The following is a 22,984-nucleotide window of genomic DNA, read 5'->3' as shown; positions in this document are numbered from 1 at the left end:
GGGATCCTAGGAACAATAAAATAGAGGAGCAGACAAAATGTGCTTCAGAGCGGTAGGAGATTGTAACTGAAGCACATCTCTGTCCGTTCTCCTCGCGAGTAAAAAAGAATCTAACTCTTTTGTCTTTTCTGTCTTTGTTAATGTATGTTTAACAGGTGTTAACCCTAACATTTTTGGTCCTTCGAGCCGGATGTCATATACTGGAAAGATTCCGGCAGGTGTGGCGGACCCCAGTAAGACCGTGCGCACGGCAAGAGAACCTGTTAAAGGACTGGGCTCGGCCTGCCTGCTGGGATCTGAAGGTTGACGACACTCCAGGGAAAGACAAGAGAGGGTGAGTGATTCTTCTTTAAAAAGTGGCGAATGACGTTTTAGAGAGTAAGTCATTCTTCTGTGTGAGAGAAGAGTGACTTCTTCTTTGACTGAAAGTTGTTGCGCGCACAAGTGAAAACCCTGTCAATTCTAGACTCTAACAGGTAAAAGTAATGCACAAAATCCGTGGATAGGCTAACGGAGCCTGGTGCTTCAAGGCTGGAGGCCTTGTCCTGTTCTGGGGAACCAACAATTGTACTATTGTGGGCAATGATAGCAGCCCAACTAATACTAGAAATGTTCTGGGTAATAGCAGCTCAAATAACTAATACCAGCACTGTTCTGGGTAATAACAGCAACTCAAATAACAATTGTACTATTGTGGGTAGTAACAGTAGCCCAACAAAATACCTGCACTGTTTTGGGCAGTAACAGCAGCCCAATTACTAATTGTACTATTGTGAGCAGTAACAGTAGCTCAACTAGTACCTGCAGGCTAAACGGATTGCGGAGTCCGGCGAAAACAGGCGCTTAAGTTCCGTATCAGTATGTAAGAGATAAAAATTAAAAATGAAAGACAAAAAAAAAAAAATAAATAAAATAAACTAGAAATAAGGGTTGGTAAACCTTACCTCGCTGGAGGTCTTGTAAAACCCTACTGGGACGAGGACTTGCAAACCTCACCTGGTTCGGGTTTTGCAACCTCACGTGGTTTGAGATCTTACGAACCCCACCTGTTGTGGGAACGGGGCCCGACGAATACCCGTGGTTAAACGGACGGCGATAACAGGCGCTTCAAATCCGTGAAACAAAAAAAAGTATGTGTATGTGAGCGTGATTGGAGGTATAAATACCACTTGGTATTTTATCTCATGTAAAACAGTAGGATTGTGAGCAGCAAACCTCTTGTGGATGCACAGGCAAGAACTCTCCACTCGAAAGAGTTGAAGTGAGAGTTACCACAACAGGTCTTTTCAATTGCTGGCCTACTGAATCAGATCTCCAGTTTCTAGGACTCCCTAGGAGTCGGCAAAACTGGTCCAAATTTTTACAAAAAAAATGGGGAAATGGATAAGTAAAACTAAGCCAACAGACAGTCTAAAATCAAACGACTGGAAAGTTATTAAAGATCAGGATAAAATAAAAAAAAAAAAAAAATTCAAATAAAAATTGTACGAGGAAGGGTATGATGATGTACAATTTTGGTTAGAAGTAGCGCAAAAAGGAGATAGTGGGGAGAAAGAAATTACAAAAGAAAAGGAAAAGGTTCCAGGAGCCTTTTTCCAGGGTGAGGAACAAATGTTCTATCAGGAGAGGAGAGGAAGAGAAGGCTTTAGGGGCAGAGGTCAGAACCTTAGAGGTTTAAAAGGGCGACGGGGGAGAGGAAACTACAGGCACAGTTACTCAGGGTGCTGGTGTTGCGGGCAGGAAGGACATTTAGCCAGAAATTGCCCAAGAAAAAGAAAACAAAAAAACACAGGACAGTCAGCATGATTAAGATCAGAGAAGTTGGGGAGTGAAGAGGTCCAGTTAAATCTTCAGGATTTACTTTCTATGGACAGCATAAGACCTGAAATAACTCTCCTAATAAATAGCAAACCTGTACCTCTACGGGTGCATGTAGAACAACATGTAGAGAAAACATTCTTGGGGTAAAATATTTGTGGTGAAAATGTCAAGATCAGCTACAGGAATAAATGAAGGGGACTTCTTTGTTGTCCAGGGACACAGGGAACTGTATTACTTTTATTCATTGGATGTGCCCAACAAACCCCACACAACACTGCACAAACACTTCTGGCAGAGGGCATAAAGCCATTTCTGCCCTACAGGATCAAAAGTCTCCTGATGATTTGCATGTCACACTTTGGATCAAAACAGTTCCTGGGCCTGATAGGAACTATGAAGCGAGACTCAACAAGGTCACCCCAGCCAAGATAACTGTGACCTATCTGTACACAGACACAAAACATGTGACTGATCCACACACATTGTTGAATTCTCTTAGATCAGATGCAAAAGTATTCACGGTTGTAGACATCAGTAAATGCCTTTTTCTCAATACCAGTAGAGAATGAGAGACAATATTGGTTTGCTTTTACTTTTGAAGGGAAAAGATACACGTACACCAGACTACTTCAAGGCTACTGTGAAAGCCCTACAATTCTCTTTCAAGTAATGAGTGCAAGTATGTCAACTTTTCAACCCCCAGGAGGGAGCCAAGTTTTGTTGTACATAGTTGATGTTTTATTTTCTCCAGACAGGGAAACCTGTAAGCAAAACACTTTAGCGCTTCTGCAACATTTAGCTAAAGAAGGTCATAAGGTTAACAAAATAAACTTTAACTGTGTAAATGAAAAGTAAAATATTTGGGTCATAATTTGAGTGAAGGAGGACGAACCTTAGCGGAGGATAGAAAAACGACAATTCTCCAAGCTCCCAAACCACAAACAAAAAAAACAGATGATGTCCTTTTTGGGTTGACTAACTATTGTCGAAACTGGGTGCCTAATTATGCAGAAATTGTGGCAGCTCTGAATAAATTAATGTATAAAAGATTTTAAAATGTCTTCTTCTTTGTTGTGGGCAGATGAAGCAGAAGAAGCACTTTGGAAACTAAACAGGCCCTCGTGTCAAGCGCTGCGTTAGCGTTACCAGATTATCAATAAAAAAAACCTTTTGTTCAGATGGTGGATTGTAAAGGTCATGTCATGACCTCGGTGCTAGTCTAACAGCATGGTGATAAAATGAGACCAATAGCATATTTTTCTTCAAAACTTGATAGTGTAGCGTGTGCCTTACCACATTGTGTGAGAGCTGTAGTTGCTGCTTCTATGGCAGTAGAAGTTAGAGCTCCTATAGTTCTTTTTCACCCATTAACATCAAAAGTAACACATGCAGAATTATTAAAAGAATTATTACAAGTCGTGCACCTACCAAAACAACTAGCAATCTGTAAATGTGCGGCGCACACTGCAGGGACAGATAAGGTGTCCCTAGGGAATGCTTTCGAAGACAAAATAATAATAAAAAAAAGCAGCTGAGGGAGAGATAAATAAAAGAAACTTTAAGAGACATGCAACAATTAAGTCCTCAAAATGAAAAGGATTTATGGACAAAAAATGTAGCAAAATTGGAAAATTATATGAAACTAAACCTATTTTACCAAGAAAAAAATCTGTATAAATGGGCTGCAATATTGAGCCATGGCGTTTCGCATGTCTCAACAGGGGGGATGTTAGGATACATCAACATTACACTACTTATGGATTTATTTCTTATTTAAAAATTTCTGTAGGACCTGTTTGATATGTGCAAAACATAACTCTCAGGGCAATCTAAGATCACTTAGAGGAAAGTTTCCTACTCTGCAATATCCATTTCAAGTAATGCACATGGACTTCATAGAATTGAATAAAAGTGAAGTATTGTTTAGAAATAATTGATGCTTTTCTAAATGGTTTGAACATTTCACTAAAACCCAGATGCAGCGGAAAAGCCAACTTGGATACATTTAACACACTGCAAAAGTAATTTAATTTCAAAAGTAATTGGGAAGCAAGCTCAGGACGCTCACCGACCTACAGGGCAAAGTCCAGGTTACAAAGGGGGTTAAACCAAATAGTTTTTCCGTCTCAAAACTGGTGAAGATTGTCCACAACCCTGTAGTGTCTTTAGGAGCAGAACGAACTTGCACATTAATGAAAATAACAAGTGAATATATCTTTTTGTTTTTATTTTGTGTTTTTCATCTGGGAACAATTCATGTCATAAATGAAAATGTATTTCTTGTAACACTGTTTACAGAATGAGGATGAGTATTCAGGTATGTTTTCCACCTAGTTCTGTTATCATTGTTTTAGTCTGCTGGGCAAGCATGACGTCGGCAAACTACAGAGATTAAACTTGATATATGACAAATGATGTTTTTAACATCTGACTGTTCTCTCTGTGAACAATGAATTTAACCCTGTCTTTCGTGCAGATGTCTGGTGGTGGTGCAGTGGTGACAAAATTTTTAATAGATTACCTAGGAAGGTAACAGGGATGTCTGCATTAATTTCTTTATTATTGCCTGTTTCTGTTTATCCTATGACTGCTGATCATTTAATTCATGCTTTAACTGATGTTGTGCCTCAGCAGTGGCGTCAGTTGCAGAAGCGAGACCTGACCTGGAGGAACAATGATCCTACATACATCGATGCCATTGGTGTTCCCCGTGGTGTACCAGATGAGTATAAATTGGCCGACCAAATTGCAGCAGGATTTGAGTCCACAATTTGTTGGTGGTGCACATTGAACAAAAACATCCATTACAATGTACAAAAACTGGACACAGGCAGGCTTCGAGGCGGTGCATGAGCAGCTGGCCGCTACATCACTGATGGCTTTCCAGAACCGCATTGCACTTGACATGGTGCTGGCTGAACGAGGGGGAGTGTGTGCAATCTTTGGTGAAGGATGCTGCACTTTTCTACCCAACAACACAGCGGCTGATGGCAGCCTGACGAAGGCCATTGAGGGGCTCCGTACTCTTAATGGTAAGATGAAGGAGTTCTCTGGAGTGAATACTTCCAGGTGGGACGACTGGATGAATGTTTTTGGAAAGTACCGAACCCTTGTGTCCTCTGCTTTAGTGTCGATGGCAGTCTTTGCTGCCATTCTAACCTTGTGTGGATGCTGTTGTATTCCTTGCCTGCGTTCTTTGTTTAATAGTCTCATCACTACAGCAATTTAGCCCATGGGGAACCAGATGATGCCGATGTATTCCTTATTGGCGAGAGAACCTGAGTCTGACAGAGAAAGCTCTGATGAGGACTCTTTTGATGTGTTTCCTGATTCTAAGTTTGGACTGAGTATAAACCTTGAGTGTAAACATGTTTGCTTTCTTAAAAATGAACTCCTAGTTGAAAATTGTTTGAAGTGGCTGTTTAGGAAGGATATGAGAATTAGAACAAATATTTGATAAACAGGGGGGAAATGTTGGAGAAATTGTGATATTATTAATCAATTATTTGTTATTCTCATTGATCTTTATAATGTATCTTTAATTGATGCTTTCCTTAAAGTTAATCTCATTATAGAATTAAGAATGTTTCTTGTATTGTTGATTTACTCTGATTCCTTTCTCAGAAGGCCTCACTGACAGAGAGCAGAAACAAAATCTTCCTGCAGGTTTACCTCTTGGTGAAGAGCTCTGCTTCGGTTGAGTTGCTGGCCTCCAATAAAACCATCATTGTTAAGATCACTACATATTTTATTAATCTTTGTGCCTGGAAGGACATTATCTAGTACAGAATGATTGTGTGTTAGTTAGTGAATAACATTTGACGCTGTAGCTGTTTGCCCCCTCCCTTTAGAGCTACAGCGTCCTTGTGATTAGGGATCCTAGGAACAATAAAATAGAGGAGCAGACAAAATGTGCTTCAGAGCGGTAGGAGATTGTAACTGAAGCACATCTCTGTCCGTTCTCCTCGCGAGTAAAAAAGAATCTAACTCTTTTGTCTTTTCTGTCTTTGTTAATGTATGTTTAACAGGTGTTAACCCTAACAATTAGTGGTAAGAACAGCAGAGATTAAATCTGCTTAAAAAATGGGAAATTAAAAATTGAAACGTGTGTGTTTATTTGCCTCATCTTAGATGAGCTAAACTGTCAGATTCTATACTATTTTTGCATTGCATTTGTGGAATGTGCTCAGATGTACAGACTCCACTTTCTCTGAAAAATACATTTACAAAGCGCTTTTCACAGGCACAAAGTATACCATAAATAACAAGACTATAAAAACAGACATAGAAGACCCTGGGAGAACAAATCCGTTTTCAGCTGTTTTTCTAGCTAACAACAATGGGCTTAAAATAAGCCGAAAAACTTGAAGCAAAGAAGAAAGGATTACCTTTACTTTTAAAATACACATGGTGACAGTGTTGTAGCAAAGTCACAAGGGTTGCAACGATATTATTTTTGAGTCTGTCAAGCAACAAAGTAAGTAAATTTTATGTTTGTACAGAGTGCTTGTGCAAGCTCGCATACAGCCTGTTGCGGTTCATCTTTTTACATTTTATTTTTGTAAAGACTTATAGTGAGTGAGTTGTTATTTTTGTGTGTAAATGGTTCAATATTCAATGAAAAAAAAGTTTGATTTTTAATCATATTCCATCGTTTATTTGAACGGAGAGCGCTATGCAGCGTCACTTTTCGTTTCCCCGTCTTTTTTTTCCATAATTCTTTCTACCGGAAAAAATGGCCGATCACACTTCCGGATCACATGTTATTCGGGTAGAGTGGTGAAGGTTGCATTTCAAAACAAAAATACTAAACGCACAGACGAGATGACATGTTACATTTCAGGAATCCATTTTAGTTCGATTCTAACAAAGTTATAGTGTAACGGGGTTATAGATCAAAATCTACATTTACATTACATTTAGAAGGCGTTAATTGAAGGCATTGCCTACCTTTAATAACATACTCGTTTTATTTTGAACCCCACAGCCGGAAGTCATGTTCGAGGACACCATGCCAAGTGTGTGTGAGCTCTGACACTGAGACGCAGCACATACACAACTGTTTGGACTAATTGATCTTAACTGGATTTGGGGACATCATTGATGTCTACATGTACTGCCAAACATGGGAGAGAGAAAGGACAACGAGGTAACGTTCGAAACTGTCTTCATTTGGAAAAACGAGGTCTATTTTTCCAGAACTTGAAGAACTTATGTTCTTTTCTAAATCATGAATTGAGTTAGAAAAAGCTAAAGATTTTTAGTCTATGACATCCAGAGGAAGAAGTAGCTTTGCTACAAAGGCTCAGGAGTTAAGGAGAGTTGGATAAAAAGCACGGCAATGTTTTAGTACTGCTAAAATCAAGCGTCTACCATGCCCCGAGATATGAACAAATATATTTCCTGCTCTATGTAAAAATTCTGATTTTTAGCCGCCAATAGCTGGTCTTTTTATATCAGACCTTCCTTTTATTGATCTGAATTAAGACCATTGTTTACCCGACTCATATGTGTACCTCTAAAACTGATAGATTTTATCATACTCCACCAAGTTTGTGACATGTGATGGCAGGGCTCCACTCAAAAAACAAAACAAACAACCCCCTTCCCCCTCAAATTCAAGAAAAGTTGGAGAAATGCTGTAGAAGCCTGAATCCATAAGTCTAAGCTGTTCATAATTAGGCCCGAGCAGCAAAGCGCTGCGAAGGCCTATTGTTTTCATACTGTTTCTTATTACGATTCTCCCTCCGAATGAATTGGCTGTTTGGGGCCTTTGTCATATTCAAAAACTCATCAAACTTGGCGGACGCGTCAAGCCTAATTACAATTTTTGTATTTTAAGGTCTTCACAAAAATCGCAATATAAACGGCTCAACGGCGCCACCTAGCAACTTTCAAAAGACCTTCTGCTATTCCCTTACTTCATTGTAGAGACATAAAATTTGGTATACTTGTAGAGCTCCCCTAGACCCTCAGAATTTGCAATTATTGTCATATTGGAAGTATCAGAGGAAGTCAGCTATTTTGGATTGAAGTTCCAATTTTGACCCAATTTTTGCTGTTCACAGCCTTCACATTTGATCGAACTCCTCCTAGGGATTTTGATTCATTGGCTTCAAACGCGGTCAGTCTGTTCCATCTAACGTTATCAAAACGGTGAGTTTTTGAACATGCTGAAGGGGTGTTACCAGGGGTCAAAGTTCACCTACTCGCCATAAAAATATAAACTGTCATATCTCCTACACAAAAACTCACAGTCACCAAATTTTCAGTGATTGATCATCTATTCGGTGTGCTACAATACCGAATGATGACATCACTTAGGCCACGCCCCCTGAGAACAGGAAGTGTCACGTTTTACTATGAATGATCGCTATCTGACCCCTTTGACCAAATCAACGTGAAACTGTGCCCAGAGACAGAAGACATGTTGGGGTATTGTGGATTCCAACCCTGACCAGATGACGCCCACCAATGGAGCAGGTGGGCGTGACGTATCGATATGTACGGATTGGTGGATGGGTGTGAAAACTGCGTGAGAGCTTCTGTGGTGAATGGCGGGCAGCGGTTAAAGCATGGCTTGGGGCTGATTATTTAAAGTGTAGGGGGCGCTATAGAAAAATTAGGCCACGCCCATCAAATGTTGTGATGGATTCCTGTCAGTGGATGTATAAGGATGCATCCCAGTGAGTTCGGAATAGTTCGGCCTGAAACTGTGGCATTCAGAGCCAAACGTATGGCAACGATATTACAATTCACTTTGCCACGCCCACCTGCTCCATTGAATCTGGTTAGGATTGGAATCCACAACACCCCAACATGTCTTCTGTCTCTGGGCACAGTTTTGTGAAGACCTTAAAATACAAAGATTTTAAGCAGGCTTGATGCGTCCGCCAAGTTTGGTGAGTTTTTGAATATGATAAAGCCCCCAAAAAGGCAATTCATTTGGAGGGAGAATCGTAATAATAAGAAACGATATGAAAACAATAGACCTTTGCAGCGCTTTGCTGCTTGGGCCTAATAAGAGTCTATCACTAGAGGGAGAAATAGCTCTTGTCCTTTGACAAAAGTAAAGGAGAAAGCCTACTACTGCTAAACGATGAAGCTACACCATTTTTTTTACATTTTGTGAAGAAGGAAGTTGCACTTGTATCATTTTACAAAGTTTTTATATTGTTTCCTTCAGTAGTTCTTGGTGTAGTGCCATGACAGGCAAGGTGAACAGATTTTTCAAATTGTTTGGATGATTTGATAAGGTGTATTGTGAAAGACAACGGCTTCAGCTGAAAGTGTATCAGATGTTGCAATATTGGTCTCTAATCAAAGTTCAAAGACCTATTGGGGGCCACAACTGATATTAAAAGAAAAGTAAAATGGAAATATTCATATTTTTGCATTCGCTACAATAGTATATTATAAGTACATGGCAATTGCACATAATCCAGATCACATAATCCAGACATGTGATCTGGATTACCTGCAAAATTCAGATGGAGGTCAGGAAGTGGATTTCACTGGTTCAAAACAGAGCGAAGTGGATCATAGCGAGTACGCTAATGCCCTAAATGAGCTGGCAGAGACAAGGATATAATTATCTAAAAAAAATGTGTATATTTAGAATGTGATCCATAATGTCTTGGTAGAATTGTCACATAATCTTACCCGGCATTGAGGCAATCGACATAACTATCTGTCTGGTGCTGCAGACCTCATATTGTATGACAAGGCAGATGACAGCTTCTGTAAACCCAAATTCATGCTGGAGTTTTTTATGAATATTGAGTTATACTGCATTTCTACAATGTTAGTTAACCATTTGCAGCAATCTGATGCCATCACCTCGTCAGATGACGGTAAAAATACTGATGTGATTACTCTTTTTATTAGTAAGCAATATCAACATCTGATATTGAAGCATTTAGTTCAGACTTTTGACTATGGATAAGCAGACATTTGTACACTGGCAAAGAAGTATGAGGCCATTCTCCTCCACCCACAGATTATGGAGGCCATTAACAGTCAATATGCTGAGTTCAAGTAGATAAAGCAAGAAGCAGACTGACCATCAACCTGGGCTAAGTGTACAAGAGTAGTGAGAAGGCCAGATGTAAAAAACTGTATAGTTAAATATTTTACAAGCTGCAGAAAACATTTTATTGTGCAAAATGTGAACATTTTAATCTAAACAAAAAGTTATGTCTGAAAGGTGTAACTAGGCCTGTCGTGATAAACAATAACTCAATTAATCGCACGATAAATTAAAACTATCGACCTCATTTCAATTATCGTCTATATCGTTTCTTCCTACCTTTTTCTCTTACTGTTGATGACACTGAATGAAAAAAGGCTGCGTTCAGCTCCCAGTCTGGGCAAATCCTTGATTTAGATCAGTGCGGCCACGACGATCTACCGTAACACACAAGGGACAATCTTAGAATGAATAATGTTCTAAGATTGTCATTCGGGGTAAAAAATCCTGTTGTTTGAACTATTGCATCAGGCAATCGTATTCTTCTCTATTTAAATCTAATTATTACTGAAAGGCAATATACTATAGAGTCTTCATAATCTGCACTCTTTTGGTTGAATGCAGTGTTTATTTCCACTTTGGCTTTATGTTGTTTACTTTTTATTCAAGTACATTTATTGTTAATTTAGACTAAGAATCTATTTTATTTTTGGTTTTGGTTGTTTTATTTATTTTGTGTATCAGTCCCAGTGTTAAGTGTTCTTTTGAAAGTAAATTGTATCTATCTTTGGCAGGAAATCGCATGTATTATTATGTAATTTCCATTAAGTTAATGTAAAAAGGTCTTCAAACAATATTATTGTTTATCGCAATAATTTTTGAGACAAAATCTGTTTTCGTGACAGGCCGAGGTGTAACGTCTCATTTTTCACCCTGGCTAAAGCAGGACTCTTACTTATAACATAGTATGTATCTCATAAACAGCGATGTTTTAATTTTTCTTTTTTTTTCTTTTTAATTGGGCAAATCACTTAAATTAAAAGCAAACAAATAAAAATTGTTGCTGTAATCTGATTCTTTTGATAAGACATGCAACTTTCTATGACCCCAGATTTAGAACAAGTGTAATACTTGTGTGTGGCCACGCCATGCACACTGATGATGCCCACAGTGGTCCTCAGTGTACTCAGGATGCTTGTGTATTAACACAAGCTTCATGTATCTGGGGATATGCCCAAAAATGCCCAGACACATAAAAAATTAGAGGGAGCATTGTTTCCTGCCCCCCCATCTGCATTGCGTTACGTCTGTTCTACATCATCTGCAACCTAGCAACATGAAGAATTAACAAATTGTTGTTACTATAGATGGATTTCAGTTTTTGATTTGTATGATTTGTTAAATTTTGTGACTGCTGTGTGATTAGTGTAGGAATCAGTACTTTTCACTGACACATCGTCAGTTTAAGTTTTTGTTGGTGTTACTAAAAACACTTTTTTTATTGACTTGCAGTAGGCTTAGATGCAATATTATGTACTTTGTGTTTCCCATTACAAGGTGGAGGAGGCAGACCAGATCTTCCTGCTCATGAAGGAGGACTATCGGATATCTAGAAATGTGCGTCTGGCATGGTTTCTCAGGAATTTGAATCAGATCATCTGGCCAGCCTCTCCATCCGAATTGGTAAGTTAGTTCAGCTTCACAAATAGGTAATGTTATTTCTCCCTAATCTGTTTTCACATGTGTGATAAAATTGCACGCGGGATGGGTGTAATCCGCTTGGCCAATCACACAGTGAAAAAATTGTGGGGTATAAATGACTCTTTCATAAGGAAATACTTCATCTTTTAACATTTCAGAGTCAAATTATCAACCAGTAGACTTTGAAACTATTTTTTAAACAATTTTTTATTTCAAGGAAAGAACCAGACTTGCTAAGCTGGACATGTTACATATCACTATCAAACCTTTTGAATTTAATTACCAGCTATATTGCATCTTTATTCTGACACTTAACTATTCGACGGGAGGCTGTATGGGAACTTGGAGAGAAAAAGAAAACAATCCCAATTTATTTTCTCACAATCTTGAGAAACTTTCTCGAGATCCCAAGAAACTTTTTTGATGAAAGATACTGTAGGTAGTGGAAAAAATAGGTTGAATCGCCCTTGATCCATTACCTGAATTGGAAGCTATCTTTGGACACAAACTTTACTGTCATGTCTCTTAGCCTAATACTCTCATCTGAGAAATCTCCAGACCGTAGCAAACATGGTGAATGGTCCTCTATATGCCTTGTTTAGACTCCACCACCACTACCGTCTTTGCAGTAACTATATTAACAAAAAATGAAAGCTTTTCAAAAGCTTTTGATTTTGAAAAATTATATTTTTCAAAAAGCGTCTAAGGATCTCGAGAAAATAAGTCGGGATAGCTTTTTTTTTTCTCCATGTCCTCTTACCTCAGGGGTACTCAGTACGTCGATCGTAATCGACTAGTCGTTCGCGGGAAGGTTTTGAGTGGATCTCGGCAACAGGTAACCAACTGAAGGCCTCCAGGACGCTGAGACCAGCGCTTCCTCTTCTGACAGGCTTATCAAATATATTCATCAAGCTCTAAAACAGTTAATTAAAGAATAATAATAACTTTTTTAAAAATCAAGAAAACGTGTTAAAATTAATAATCAGTAATTATTGTTTCAACAAGGTGTTGCACAATTCAGTGCGTTTCGGTTCCATTAACAAAAAAAAAAAAAACACTCATATTGACGTCATCAAACCAAAGTTCAAATCTACCATAACTGACTGACTCCTGCTGGCCTCCTGTTTGCAACCAGCTTCTGACTGAGAAACCAGTAACTTCAGAATCTTACTGAGGAAGAAACTGTATTACTATATTATCACTTTATCGTTTTTGATGTAACTGATGTATTTTCGTATAGAAAATGAGTCAATAGGATTTAATTAACAATTTTTATGTCTTCGTATCATGAGGTAGATCTCAGCTGGCTGGTGAGAGAAAAAGTAGATCTAGGTCTCAAAAAGTTTGAGCTCTCCTGTCTTGCCTGCTCTGTACATCTCTGCTAATTGGACTTGGTTCTTGTAGTATTATGATTGTTTTCTTGTATTTGAAATTAGAAAACTCTTAGCCCGACCATGAAACTCTTATACTTGCTTTAGTCACCTATGCTCAAATTTTTGTTTTTCAGTCAAACTTCTCCATCTCTCCTCTATGATGGTAGATATATTTCAAAACATATATCCTCCGCTCCCTATTTTTTTTTTCTAAGCTCCCTTTTACAACAGTGCTAGTTAGGCTACTTCTACCGGCTTGAACATGGAGCCTCTTGATTAGTTCGAACACTGCTGCCACTAGGTGTCTTGTACACTTGCTACACTTGAAACAAGTGTAGCAAGTGCACACTTGCTACAATTGAACCCCTCCACGCTTACCTCACCTTTGTTTGCATTCTCGTCTCCGCCTACGTGCACTTCTGCCCGGTCAGGAGAAGTGGGCCGCTTCTGGTGTTCTGGAGATCTCTGGGATAAGTCTGAGATCTGTGATAAAAGTGTTAGGATTGTAGCTCCAAAGGTCCAAAATTTCTTGTCTGCTATAGCACAGCAACATGGTGCAATTCTTGAAAAAAAAGTCAGTTGAGAAATAGATAAAAAACCACTAAATAGCAGGTCCTGGAGAGACACTTAGCCTCGCGTTGTTCACGCGCCACCATCTTCTTCACCTTGTAATAACTGAAGCTGTGCATTGACTTTAGATTGTTCCTCTTTAGGTGCAAAAATAATGACTTCAGTTTTGTTTCTGTTCAGCTGGAAGAAGTTTTGGCATATCCACACATTGATCTGTTCTAAGCATTTATTCAGTGATTGGTTGGGGTTAAAGGTCACATGGTGACATCGTAATGTAGAGCTGTGTGTCATCTGCATAGTTGTGGTAGCTAATATTATTTCCTGTTATAACCTGAGCAAGTGGGAGAATATAAATATTGAATAAGAGGGGTCCTAGGATTGAACCCTGGGGTACCCCACATGTGACCTTTGACCTCTTTGATGAGAAGTTTGAAACAAAGAAATCCTTGTTCTTTATGTAAGATTCAAACCAGTCGAGCACCGAACCGGAGAGTCCGACCCAACTCTCCAGTCCATTCAGTAATATGTCAAAAGCTGCACTGAGGTCCAACAGAACCAGCACTGTGATTCTCCCACAGTCTGTATTTATATGGATATCATTGAATACTTTGACTAGGCCGGTCTTTGTGTTGTGGTAACCATGGAAACCAAACTGGAAGGAGTCAAAGCAGTTGGTCATCAGGAGGAAACTATTTAAGCTTTACACAGTTTTTTCAATAACTTTGCTGATGAATGGGAGGTCAGAGGTCAGAGGTCGGCCTGTAATTCTGCAGTAGTGATTTGTCCAGCTTGTTCTTTTTAGCAGTGGTTTAATAACTGCTGTTTTCAAAGCCTGGGGGAAAACACCTGATGTAAGCGATGAGTTACTATTAGGATCAGATCAGTAGCAATAACAGGCAGGACTTTCTTAAAGAAATGTTCTAGAGTTATAGATCTAGAACATCCAGACAGCAGGAGCTTGAACTTAACTGACTTATAATTTCTTCTTCTAGGGTTTTAGAATGAAGTAGTTGAAAATGGGTCATTTTTCCTGTATTTGTTCTGTTTGGGTACAGCAGTGGTTCTGGCTTTAGAGTTGATGTGCAGATTAATCCTCTGATTTGTTGAACTTTCTCTGAAAAGAAGCTGGAAAACTTGTTCCATCAGCATTAGATTGGATTCATGTGGTAACGTCATAGGAGTGTTTGAGCCTGTCAACTGTTGCAAATAAAGCTCCAGCATTGTTCATGTTTTTGTTTATGACATCTGCAAAGAAAGCCTCCCTTGCATGTTTTAGTGTTGAGTGATAGTTACGTAGTCTTTCTTTATAGATGTCGTTATGAACGTAAGTTGAGTTTTACTCCATTTTGGTTCTGCTCTGAGACAGAGTTCTCTTGCAGATCGAACTGTTTGTGCTTTTCTCTATGGAGATTTCTTCCTACCAGACACAACCTTTACTTTAATTGGGTTAATAGAATCAATGATATATGAAACTTTAGCCTGAAAATCATCTACCAACATCTACATCATTACAGCTTAAGGGTGAGGAGGAAGAGTAGATTTGATTAAATGTTTCTGCTGTTTTCTGTGAAGGAACGTTTTGTGACAGTAGCTGTTTGTCCAAGCGGGTCAAAGAATAAAGAACTTTCATAGATAACAGCAAAGTGATCCGACAGGGCGACATCAGTTACAGAGACATTGGAAATATTCACACCCTTACTGATAACCAGGTCCAGTGTGTGTCCTTGAGTGTGTTGCTTGTGTGACATGTTGTGTTAAACCAAAATTATCCAAAATATTAAAAGCTTTTTTGCTCCTCTGTCTTGGGGTTTGTCCACATGAATGTTGAAATCACCAACAATAATTAAACAATCTGTCAGGTTCTGTGTTTTCTGTGTTTTATTCTGAGTTCTCTGTGTCCTAGTCTCCTCGTTGTCCTGTCTTCCCCTTGATTGTTCCCAGGTGTGTCTTGTTCCCTTGATTACCCTCAGTGTATTTAGTCCCTCCTGTGTCCTTTGTTCCTCGTCGGGTCCTAGTCGTACTTTTGCCTTTGTCTGCCGTTGTGTGTTGTTTAGCCGCCTGTATGACCAGTTGCTACCGGCGTTGAGCCCTGGCTTCAGCTCAGCCGTGCTGCCTGGCCGCGGACTACATTGTTGACGTGTTTTTGTGGACTATTTTCATTAAATATTTCATCATTCAACTTACCTGGGTCTCTAGCGTCTGCCTCACCACCTCCACCACCACAATTTATGACACAATCATAATCAATGCATATGAGAGATAAAAGATCATTCCAAGTCAGTAAAGAAATTTTCCACATATGATGGAGTTTTTGTATAAAGTTAGTGTCAAAGTTCGTTTGTATCCTTCAAACTGAATTCCAAGATACTGAAAAGACATGAAATGACCCAAAGAAATTTTACTACAATTTATGGTTTTCTTAAATATAGAAGCCACGCCTCCTTCTTTTTTATGTTTTCTATTCTCACTTAAAAATATTGTAGTTAGGAGGTGCTGATTCAATTAATACAATTTGGTCATTATTGTCATTCAACCATGTTTCTGTCAGAAACATAACATCAATATTAAATTCAGTGATGAAATCATTAATTAATAGAGCTTTAGCACAGAGTGATCTGGTATTTTAAAGAGCTACTTTAATTTCAGTCTGAGGTTTGACATGTGTTTCAGGTTTCTGTTTTTTCTCAATTTTCTTATCGTGACCCGGACAGGTAATGTCGTGTTCTGCAGAACCCGGGGTCAGACACATTCTGGTGTAAAGATAATATATGGTCCCCGGCCTCAGACCTCAGAAACACAGAGTGATGGATCCTCTGGAAAGTCAGGGGCGGGTCTGCTACGTGAGCGCGAAGGAGAGACGTGCCCAGGCAACCTTTTGATTCATTCCATCTGTAAATTTAAGATGGAAGACATTTCTTCATTGGTATCTATTGAATCCTGTGAATGATTGGAGGAGCAGAGAAGGAGGGGGGAAGGAGAAGGGAAGCAGTCACGCCGTCTCCAGTTGATTTATCAGCTTGTTTTGGAATATTATGCTCCTGATATGGGGCGGACTCCATCCTAGTCAGACATCCTTGAGCCTGTTCTTCTGAAGCGGTGATCCCGTCGCTGTCCTTGTTGATAAAATAAAAAAGGTTTGCGTGTTTATTAAGATTGCGTCCTCCTCTTCCAAAAAGGTGAAAGCTCTGCCAATAGATCCAGAGGTTATCATGAAGATCACTGATGTATGATGTAGTACCTTACTATGCTTTACAGGATTGTTGAGCCCTCTCCAGTTAAAGCTGGTGAAAGGGATCTCTGGTCCTACCGCTTTTGCTGGTGTCAAGTGAAGATTAGCCGTAGATCAGAGTAAAACTAAAAAGTAAACAAGAATCACCCGGTCACCTGAAAAAAAGACATACACAGGCAAAAAGACAAAAAGAACAAAGTAACACACACACCCCTGCAACCCAAAAAACCCATTCGCTGAAGCATGCCCCCAAACGGGACGTGTGAAACCCTGTAAAAAAACAAAACCCAGCATCTCCTTCCTTTCTTGAAACAGGGTGACACAGACAACGAACAGGAGCGGTGGGCCCTCCTCTGCTGGCTTGGCTCGCAATGTACAATGAGCCCGGTCAAGGGCAGGCTTAGTATTAAGGCCAAGCAGATCCTGAAGCAACGTTTATACAAACTTCATTGGCTTCGAATCCCTCCGGTACACCCACAAGGCAGATATTATTCAGTCTGGAGCAACCCTCCAAGTCTTCACATTTCTTGGACAGCATGTCCAAGAAATCCATTTAACAAGTTAACCGAGGCCTCCAGGGTAGCTAGCCTCCCGTCCTGATCAATAGCAGCCTGCTCCAAATCGTGAATAGCAGTCCCAAATGAGGCAATTTTACCTTCGGCTGAGATCTCCTTCTTAACGACATTCGAAACAGTGATCAGATCAACAGGTTTGACAAACCCAGGTTAAGAACCTTAACCTTGGTTGTGGTTCTTAACATGCAGGAGATGCAAGATGCAGCATCTCCGGCATCTTGGTAAGCAGTATGATTTTAGCATCTGGTTGAAGAGGAGCCTCGTGGTCAGCCTTGTCGTTTTTCTCCATGTTTAACTACGGTACTTACAAGTTGCACATCAGATATGTATTTTCATTCACTACTAGTCCAGTTTGTTCCAAAAAAAGTGTGTAAGGAGGTGCAAAACTGTACATTAAAACATCCCTTTGGAGCACCAGCAAAAACATGTCCTACATAGTCGGTGCTCAGCAGCGTCCCCGGTGCCAGTTAACCTCAATGTTAGACCAAGTCATTATTAGACAGACTCATTTATTTTTCTAAATAATTTTTAGCTAAATACTATTGTTTGGGGATATTAGTATTAAAAAACCCTCAAGAAAGGTTACTTAGGGCATCAAAAGGGGCGGGGGCTCAAGCCCTCTCCTCACTCCCCTCTGCCTGGTGCTGTTTGCTGGACCCTTTCTGCTCCAGCAGTCGTTCTCTAAAATCAGGAGCTGTTAGCGATCACTTCTGGTGGATGTGTAGTGTACTACGGAGATGAAAGCTGCTTCTACCTACATCCAGTGGGTGACAGTAGCCACACAGGCACACCTGCTAGAAGGAAACAAATGAACCCAGTGCATTTGTCATGATGTGGTGACATCGACTCTCAAAAGTGTCTGTCATTCTATTGGCTGAAAGGTTGCCTGGCGACTGTGCAAAAACGCAGTTAACGCAGTTGTAAGCGAGCAGAGAGTCTGAGCAAAGACTATGGCTACATTCACACTAGTGACGTGTGGTCAGGGAAGGCAAATGAGGCAGAGCCTTACCTGTCATCATGAAAAAATATGTAATAAGGAAATAATTTATACTACTATATTTACCCACTGGTTTGTACTGTAAAGTATTTTTTTAATTAGCTTAACCAATTTTGCTTATTTTTTCCTCAAAATCACTGAATTGCATTTGAATTTCCTGTTCAAATGCATGGAATCATGCAGTGAGCTGAGCCTCACATGGGATTAATAAACCTCTGACTAACTCCACTGGCTGCCACTCTATGGGATCATGCTCCTTCTGTCTGTAAGTCGCCATTAAAATGGTTAAAAACATTTAATGTATGAACAGATTTTTTGTAATTTAGCTCTTTTTTATAAAATACTATTATATGTCACCAACTGCGTGTAACGTGTTTTGTGTGCTCAGAGAACAGATTTGAGGTGAGGCAGGCAGTTCTCTTGCCTCATGGTAGGGGCACTCATGATCCCAGACATCGGTTTTGTGATTCCATAACTGCAGTGTCAGCAAGCTAGCAATACAGTAAATAAGTAAAGTACAGCGATATATTTGTTTTCTTCTCTCTCGTCAACATGGAAGACTACATTTCTACACTTAAACAGTTTTCTAAAGTGGATTTTCAATTGAAGTAGGAGATAATGAGAAAAGGAAGACCTAATACCGAAGCTGAAAGGTTTGCTTTGAGACAGTTTGATGATTCTCAAACGGAGTAGTATACAAGAAAAGACATGCTGAGGATAGACAAATGAATGGATTTCATTTATAAGTAAAGGTAAGACATGTTTTTGTTTAGTTTTTTTAATAAAATGTGCATTTTGTGGGCTACGATCAGTATGTCTGAAGAATTCAGTAAAGTAGAAGCAGTAGATAATCTACCAACCCAATTATTTTAAGCCTAAAACATACTACTGCAACAAACTAAATGTACTGTTCCGTGTGCAAAATTCTTGAATGTTTTTTTGGTATTGAATCCTAAAACATGAGCCAGCATTGTTGTCAGTTGCTATGGCAACAAGTCTGTGTGTAGCTTGGAAGATACAGAGTGAGAAAGTGGTTTTGGTTTTTCCCTTTGTTATGCATAACTTGAACCAGTTACATTAAAGTAACTGGATTATTTCAATGAAGAAGAATAAAAGATGAATAACCATCATATGCATAGGTCTATTTATCACTGTTAGGTGATTTGGAGGTGACTTATATCCAGCTTATATCCAGCTCCAACCCTTCACCGTTGGACAGTTCCTCCCAGGAAATGTTGGATTAATTGTTGCTTTCTGAACAAGTAATATTGGTTCATTAGAACCAGCTCCTTCTTCTTCATCACTTCATCTGGCCTCTTCCTCCAACACTTCAGATGAATCGCTCAAATCTTTGCTGAAATTACTCACAACTTCCTCTGCTTCCTCTGACATAAGTATCAATCTTCTTTATGTTTTGATTTACCCTCATTTTGCAATAAGATGGTGCTGACATTGACCAAATTACTACAGAGGAAAACTACAACACCCTCCAATGTCATAGAATTTTTAGTGGTCTGTGAAATATGTTTAATATTGAAAGCTTTTGTATACACAGAATGGAAGCACAATATTTCATCTTTTTGAACTATGTAATTGGTTTTAAAGTGACATCGACTCTCAAAAGTGTCGGTGTCACTTTAAGTAAGACCCCTGCCTGAGATTGGTTATTAAATGGCATGCTTGGATGCTCTGCGCAATACGATTGGAGGACCTGCTATAAATGTCACCTAAGGTTGACTCATAAAAGTTGACTGTATTGAATGTCATAAAACTTGTTGGTACATTACATTTCCTAGGTGAGACTGCTCACTGATGTTCTGTCTTGCTGTGCCATTTCCTCATTGTGGTGATTTTTTTGTGTCCCATTTATGATCAAATCTCTTGTGATGCACTTGCACCAAGTCTGATTTTAACAAATGTCTCTCGTTATTGTCATAATATTGCGAATATCTCATTGATGTTTGATGTATTTTTGTTTGACAGCAAAACTCTGAAAATGAGTTGGACTTGGCTGCTGTCCAACCAAAGGGATGGCAGCCAGATTCCATCCCAACTACAGGCCCCTGTGTTTTGATGCCATCCACCCAGGCAACCTTTCTGGCTCGCAGGTATCGCTTCATCATTGAGCTGGACCTCAGCCCTTCCACAGGGATCGTGGTAAGAGTTGCAATCAGAAGTTAACAGACACACATCTATAAATGTTGTGTATGTCAAATTTCAGGATTGATCTTTTCTAAAGTCAGAATGACTGTACGTAATAGCTTGGGCTGAGTATGGTTTGTTTGTTTTCCTTGAGAACCTCACGATTCAGTTTGATATTGCTTTAAATACTTTGATATTGAATTTAATTAATTTTATTTAAACTGAACTGTGCATATTAATGAACAGACGATAATGTAATAAATACACCAACTTTAGCAAGATGCAAATATCTGTCCATTGTCCTATAAAAAGAAATGTACAAATTTTACACATAAAAATAAAACATGTACAAAATAAACATGTTCAATATGGGGTTGGGAAAACCTATTTTAAGATCACTTAATATTTTTATCGCACCTTGAACAGCCATGGTGCTATACATTACTTTAACAATGTGTACATTAACATGTAAATCAGGGGTCACCAACCTTTTTGAGACTGGGAGCTACTTCACGGGTACAGAGCAACACGAAGGGCACTTGTTTGATAAAGTATATATATATATATATATATATATATATATATATATATATATATATATATATATATAGATAGATAGATAGATAGATAATACTGCCTGATCATATTAATGTCAGGACCACTAACAATAGTTATCAGTAATAATTTACCATGGCAGTTATGGTTAATTGCTATTATGTGATCAGAAGTTTTTAGCTCACAGAGTTTTAAATTTGATTCTGTTTTGGAGTTTTTCTCTGATTCTAAACTGGCCACAAGTGACTGAAATAAACCAAAGCAAACTGATGGATTGTTGCAGTAACACCTGCAGCTGTACTGAGTACCTTGAAATTTTCCCTTAAATAAAAAAGAAAAGAAGAGTTATTGTTTTATCTAACCATCTGTTCTATTAGCAAAATTGTGGAAAATAAAATATCTTTTGTGTCAAAACATATTATACACACACAGCTGTCGGTCTGATGCGTGAGGTGGGGAACCCCAAAGCCCAAGTCTTACTGGTCAGTTTGCTTTTATTAATTTCACGGCTTTGCGTTTTTCTGCAAGCTAAAAATGAACGAGTTGGGTTTGAACCTCCTGTTGTTCTACGTTCAGCCTGAGCTTCTGACAGTCTGTGCGGTTCTGACGGGTTTATTCGCTTTTTTCGTGGTTTCGCGAACCGAACATCTGACGGGTCACCCGCTGGCTGACACCAGCAGATGTGGAAAAAATAAAGGTCCGACACAAAACTATCACTGCACCTGACCTGCAAGAGCACAAGCACCTCTCCAATGCGCAAAAATCAGCACAAACCTGAACCAAGAGCAGCGGACTTTTTTCCAGATGATGCTAAATAATAAAGACATGGAAGCGAAGCCTCCTCATGTGGTTCACGGAAAGAGAACAGTGTTGATTCCCAGGTGTGCGCTACAATAAGATGTTTTGACACAATTTATTTATTTTTTCTTCACAATTTTGTTAATAGTAAATAGGGTTAAATAATAAAAACTCCAGAAGTTATTCTTTTCTTTCTTTACTTAAAGGAAAATGTCAAGCTATGCAGAGCGCAGCTGCAGGCGCTGCTGCTCCGATAGCTTCCTGCAGGCGCCTGCGCAGTTCTGAACATTAACAACAGGAAAGAGTTTTATACATAAAGCAATTTATTTTAAACGTTTTTATCATTTCCCTCTTTTGAACTCTAAATATAAACAAACGTCATTACTTCAATGTAAAACCATTTAATTAAATTATTTTTTGGTAGTGCTCCCTAATGATAATGGCTATTTTTAGAAGTGGCTCCGCGGGCGACTGAAAAGGTCCCTGCGGGCGACCGGGTGCCCCCGGGCACCAGGTTGGTGACCCCTGATGTAAATAAAACTTAATTCACCTTTTCCAATAGTTGTTTTTTTTGTGTCTTGGTGTTTTACTGTATAGTGACCTTGAGTGTCCTGAAATCCAATGTTTTTATTTTTATTATTTATGGCTCTTATATCATAAGGTCTGTTTAGACTTTTGTTGCATAAAAAAGGTTCTAAAAGTATATAGAATAAATAACATCTTAAGAATTTTATATTGCACACTGTCCCAACTCAATATAGACTTGGTTTGTCTGATTTGGCAAACATATGGGGTGGATAATGTATTATTTGATTTGTCCTTGTTTGTACTCTGCAGGATGACAGTACAGGAGAGATGATCTTTGATGAAGTGTTTCATGCATTGTCTAAGTGCCTGGCTGGACTCGCTCAACCATTTAAAGTTCCTGGAACAGATCAGCTTTTAAAGCCCAAGATCTTCATCACCATTTTGGTTTATTCATCAATAATTGGTCTCTCTTCTCACCAGGTTATATGTTATCCTGTATTTCATCCACTTAATCAAAGCAAGTTTTCTTTCTAATGACATCAGAGAGATGGTGTGTTTGTATTTTTGTGTGTGAAAGTAAGTGAAAGTGTGGGAATGAATATATATATAGGTAACCATATTCTAAAAGCTATCTATTGTCTTAGTTGGTTTGAATGGAACTGCAGTGAAATTCACCTTTTAATGTTCAGTCTTGTGTTTTTTTTTGTACCCAGTATTGGTGTTAGG

At 39.0% G+C, this 22,984-nt stretch overlaps 1 protein-coding gene across 5 annotated transcripts in view; it reads left to right on the top strand.

The window, feature by feature from the left end:
* Positions 1-6,822: 6,822 nt before the first annotated feature.
* szt2 (SZT2 subunit of KICSTOR complex) overlaps positions 6,823-22,984 on the top strand; it is a 122,596-nt gene continuing 106,434 nt past the window's right edge. For all 5 annotated transcript variants that reach the window (XM_055024132.1, XM_055024130.1, XM_055024131.1 and 2 more), the window contains exons 1-4: positions 6,823-6,970; positions 11,348-11,473; positions 20,219-20,392; positions 22,568-22,738. In XM_055024132.1, coding sequence (XP_054880107.1) covers positions 6,947-6,970; positions 11,348-11,473; positions 20,219-20,392; positions 22,568-22,738 — 495 coding nt within the window. In that variant the 5' untranslated portion in view covers positions 6,823-6,946. The remainder of the gene's footprint in view (positions 6,971-11,347; positions 11,474-20,218; positions 20,393-22,567; positions 22,739-22,984) is intronic.

The sequence above is a fragment of the Poeciliopsis prolifica genome, unplaced genomic scaffold (genome assembly GCF_027474105.1).
Source record: "Poeciliopsis prolifica strain line A6 unplaced genomic scaffold, Auburn_PproV2 SCAFFOLD115, whole genome shotgun sequence".
Lineage (NCBI taxonomy): Eukaryota > Metazoa > Chordata > Actinopteri > Cyprinodontiformes > Poeciliidae > Poeciliopsis > Poeciliopsis prolifica.
The sequence above is the reverse complement of the archived record's forward strand: the minus strand, read 5'-3'. Positions and strand labels throughout refer to the sequence as shown.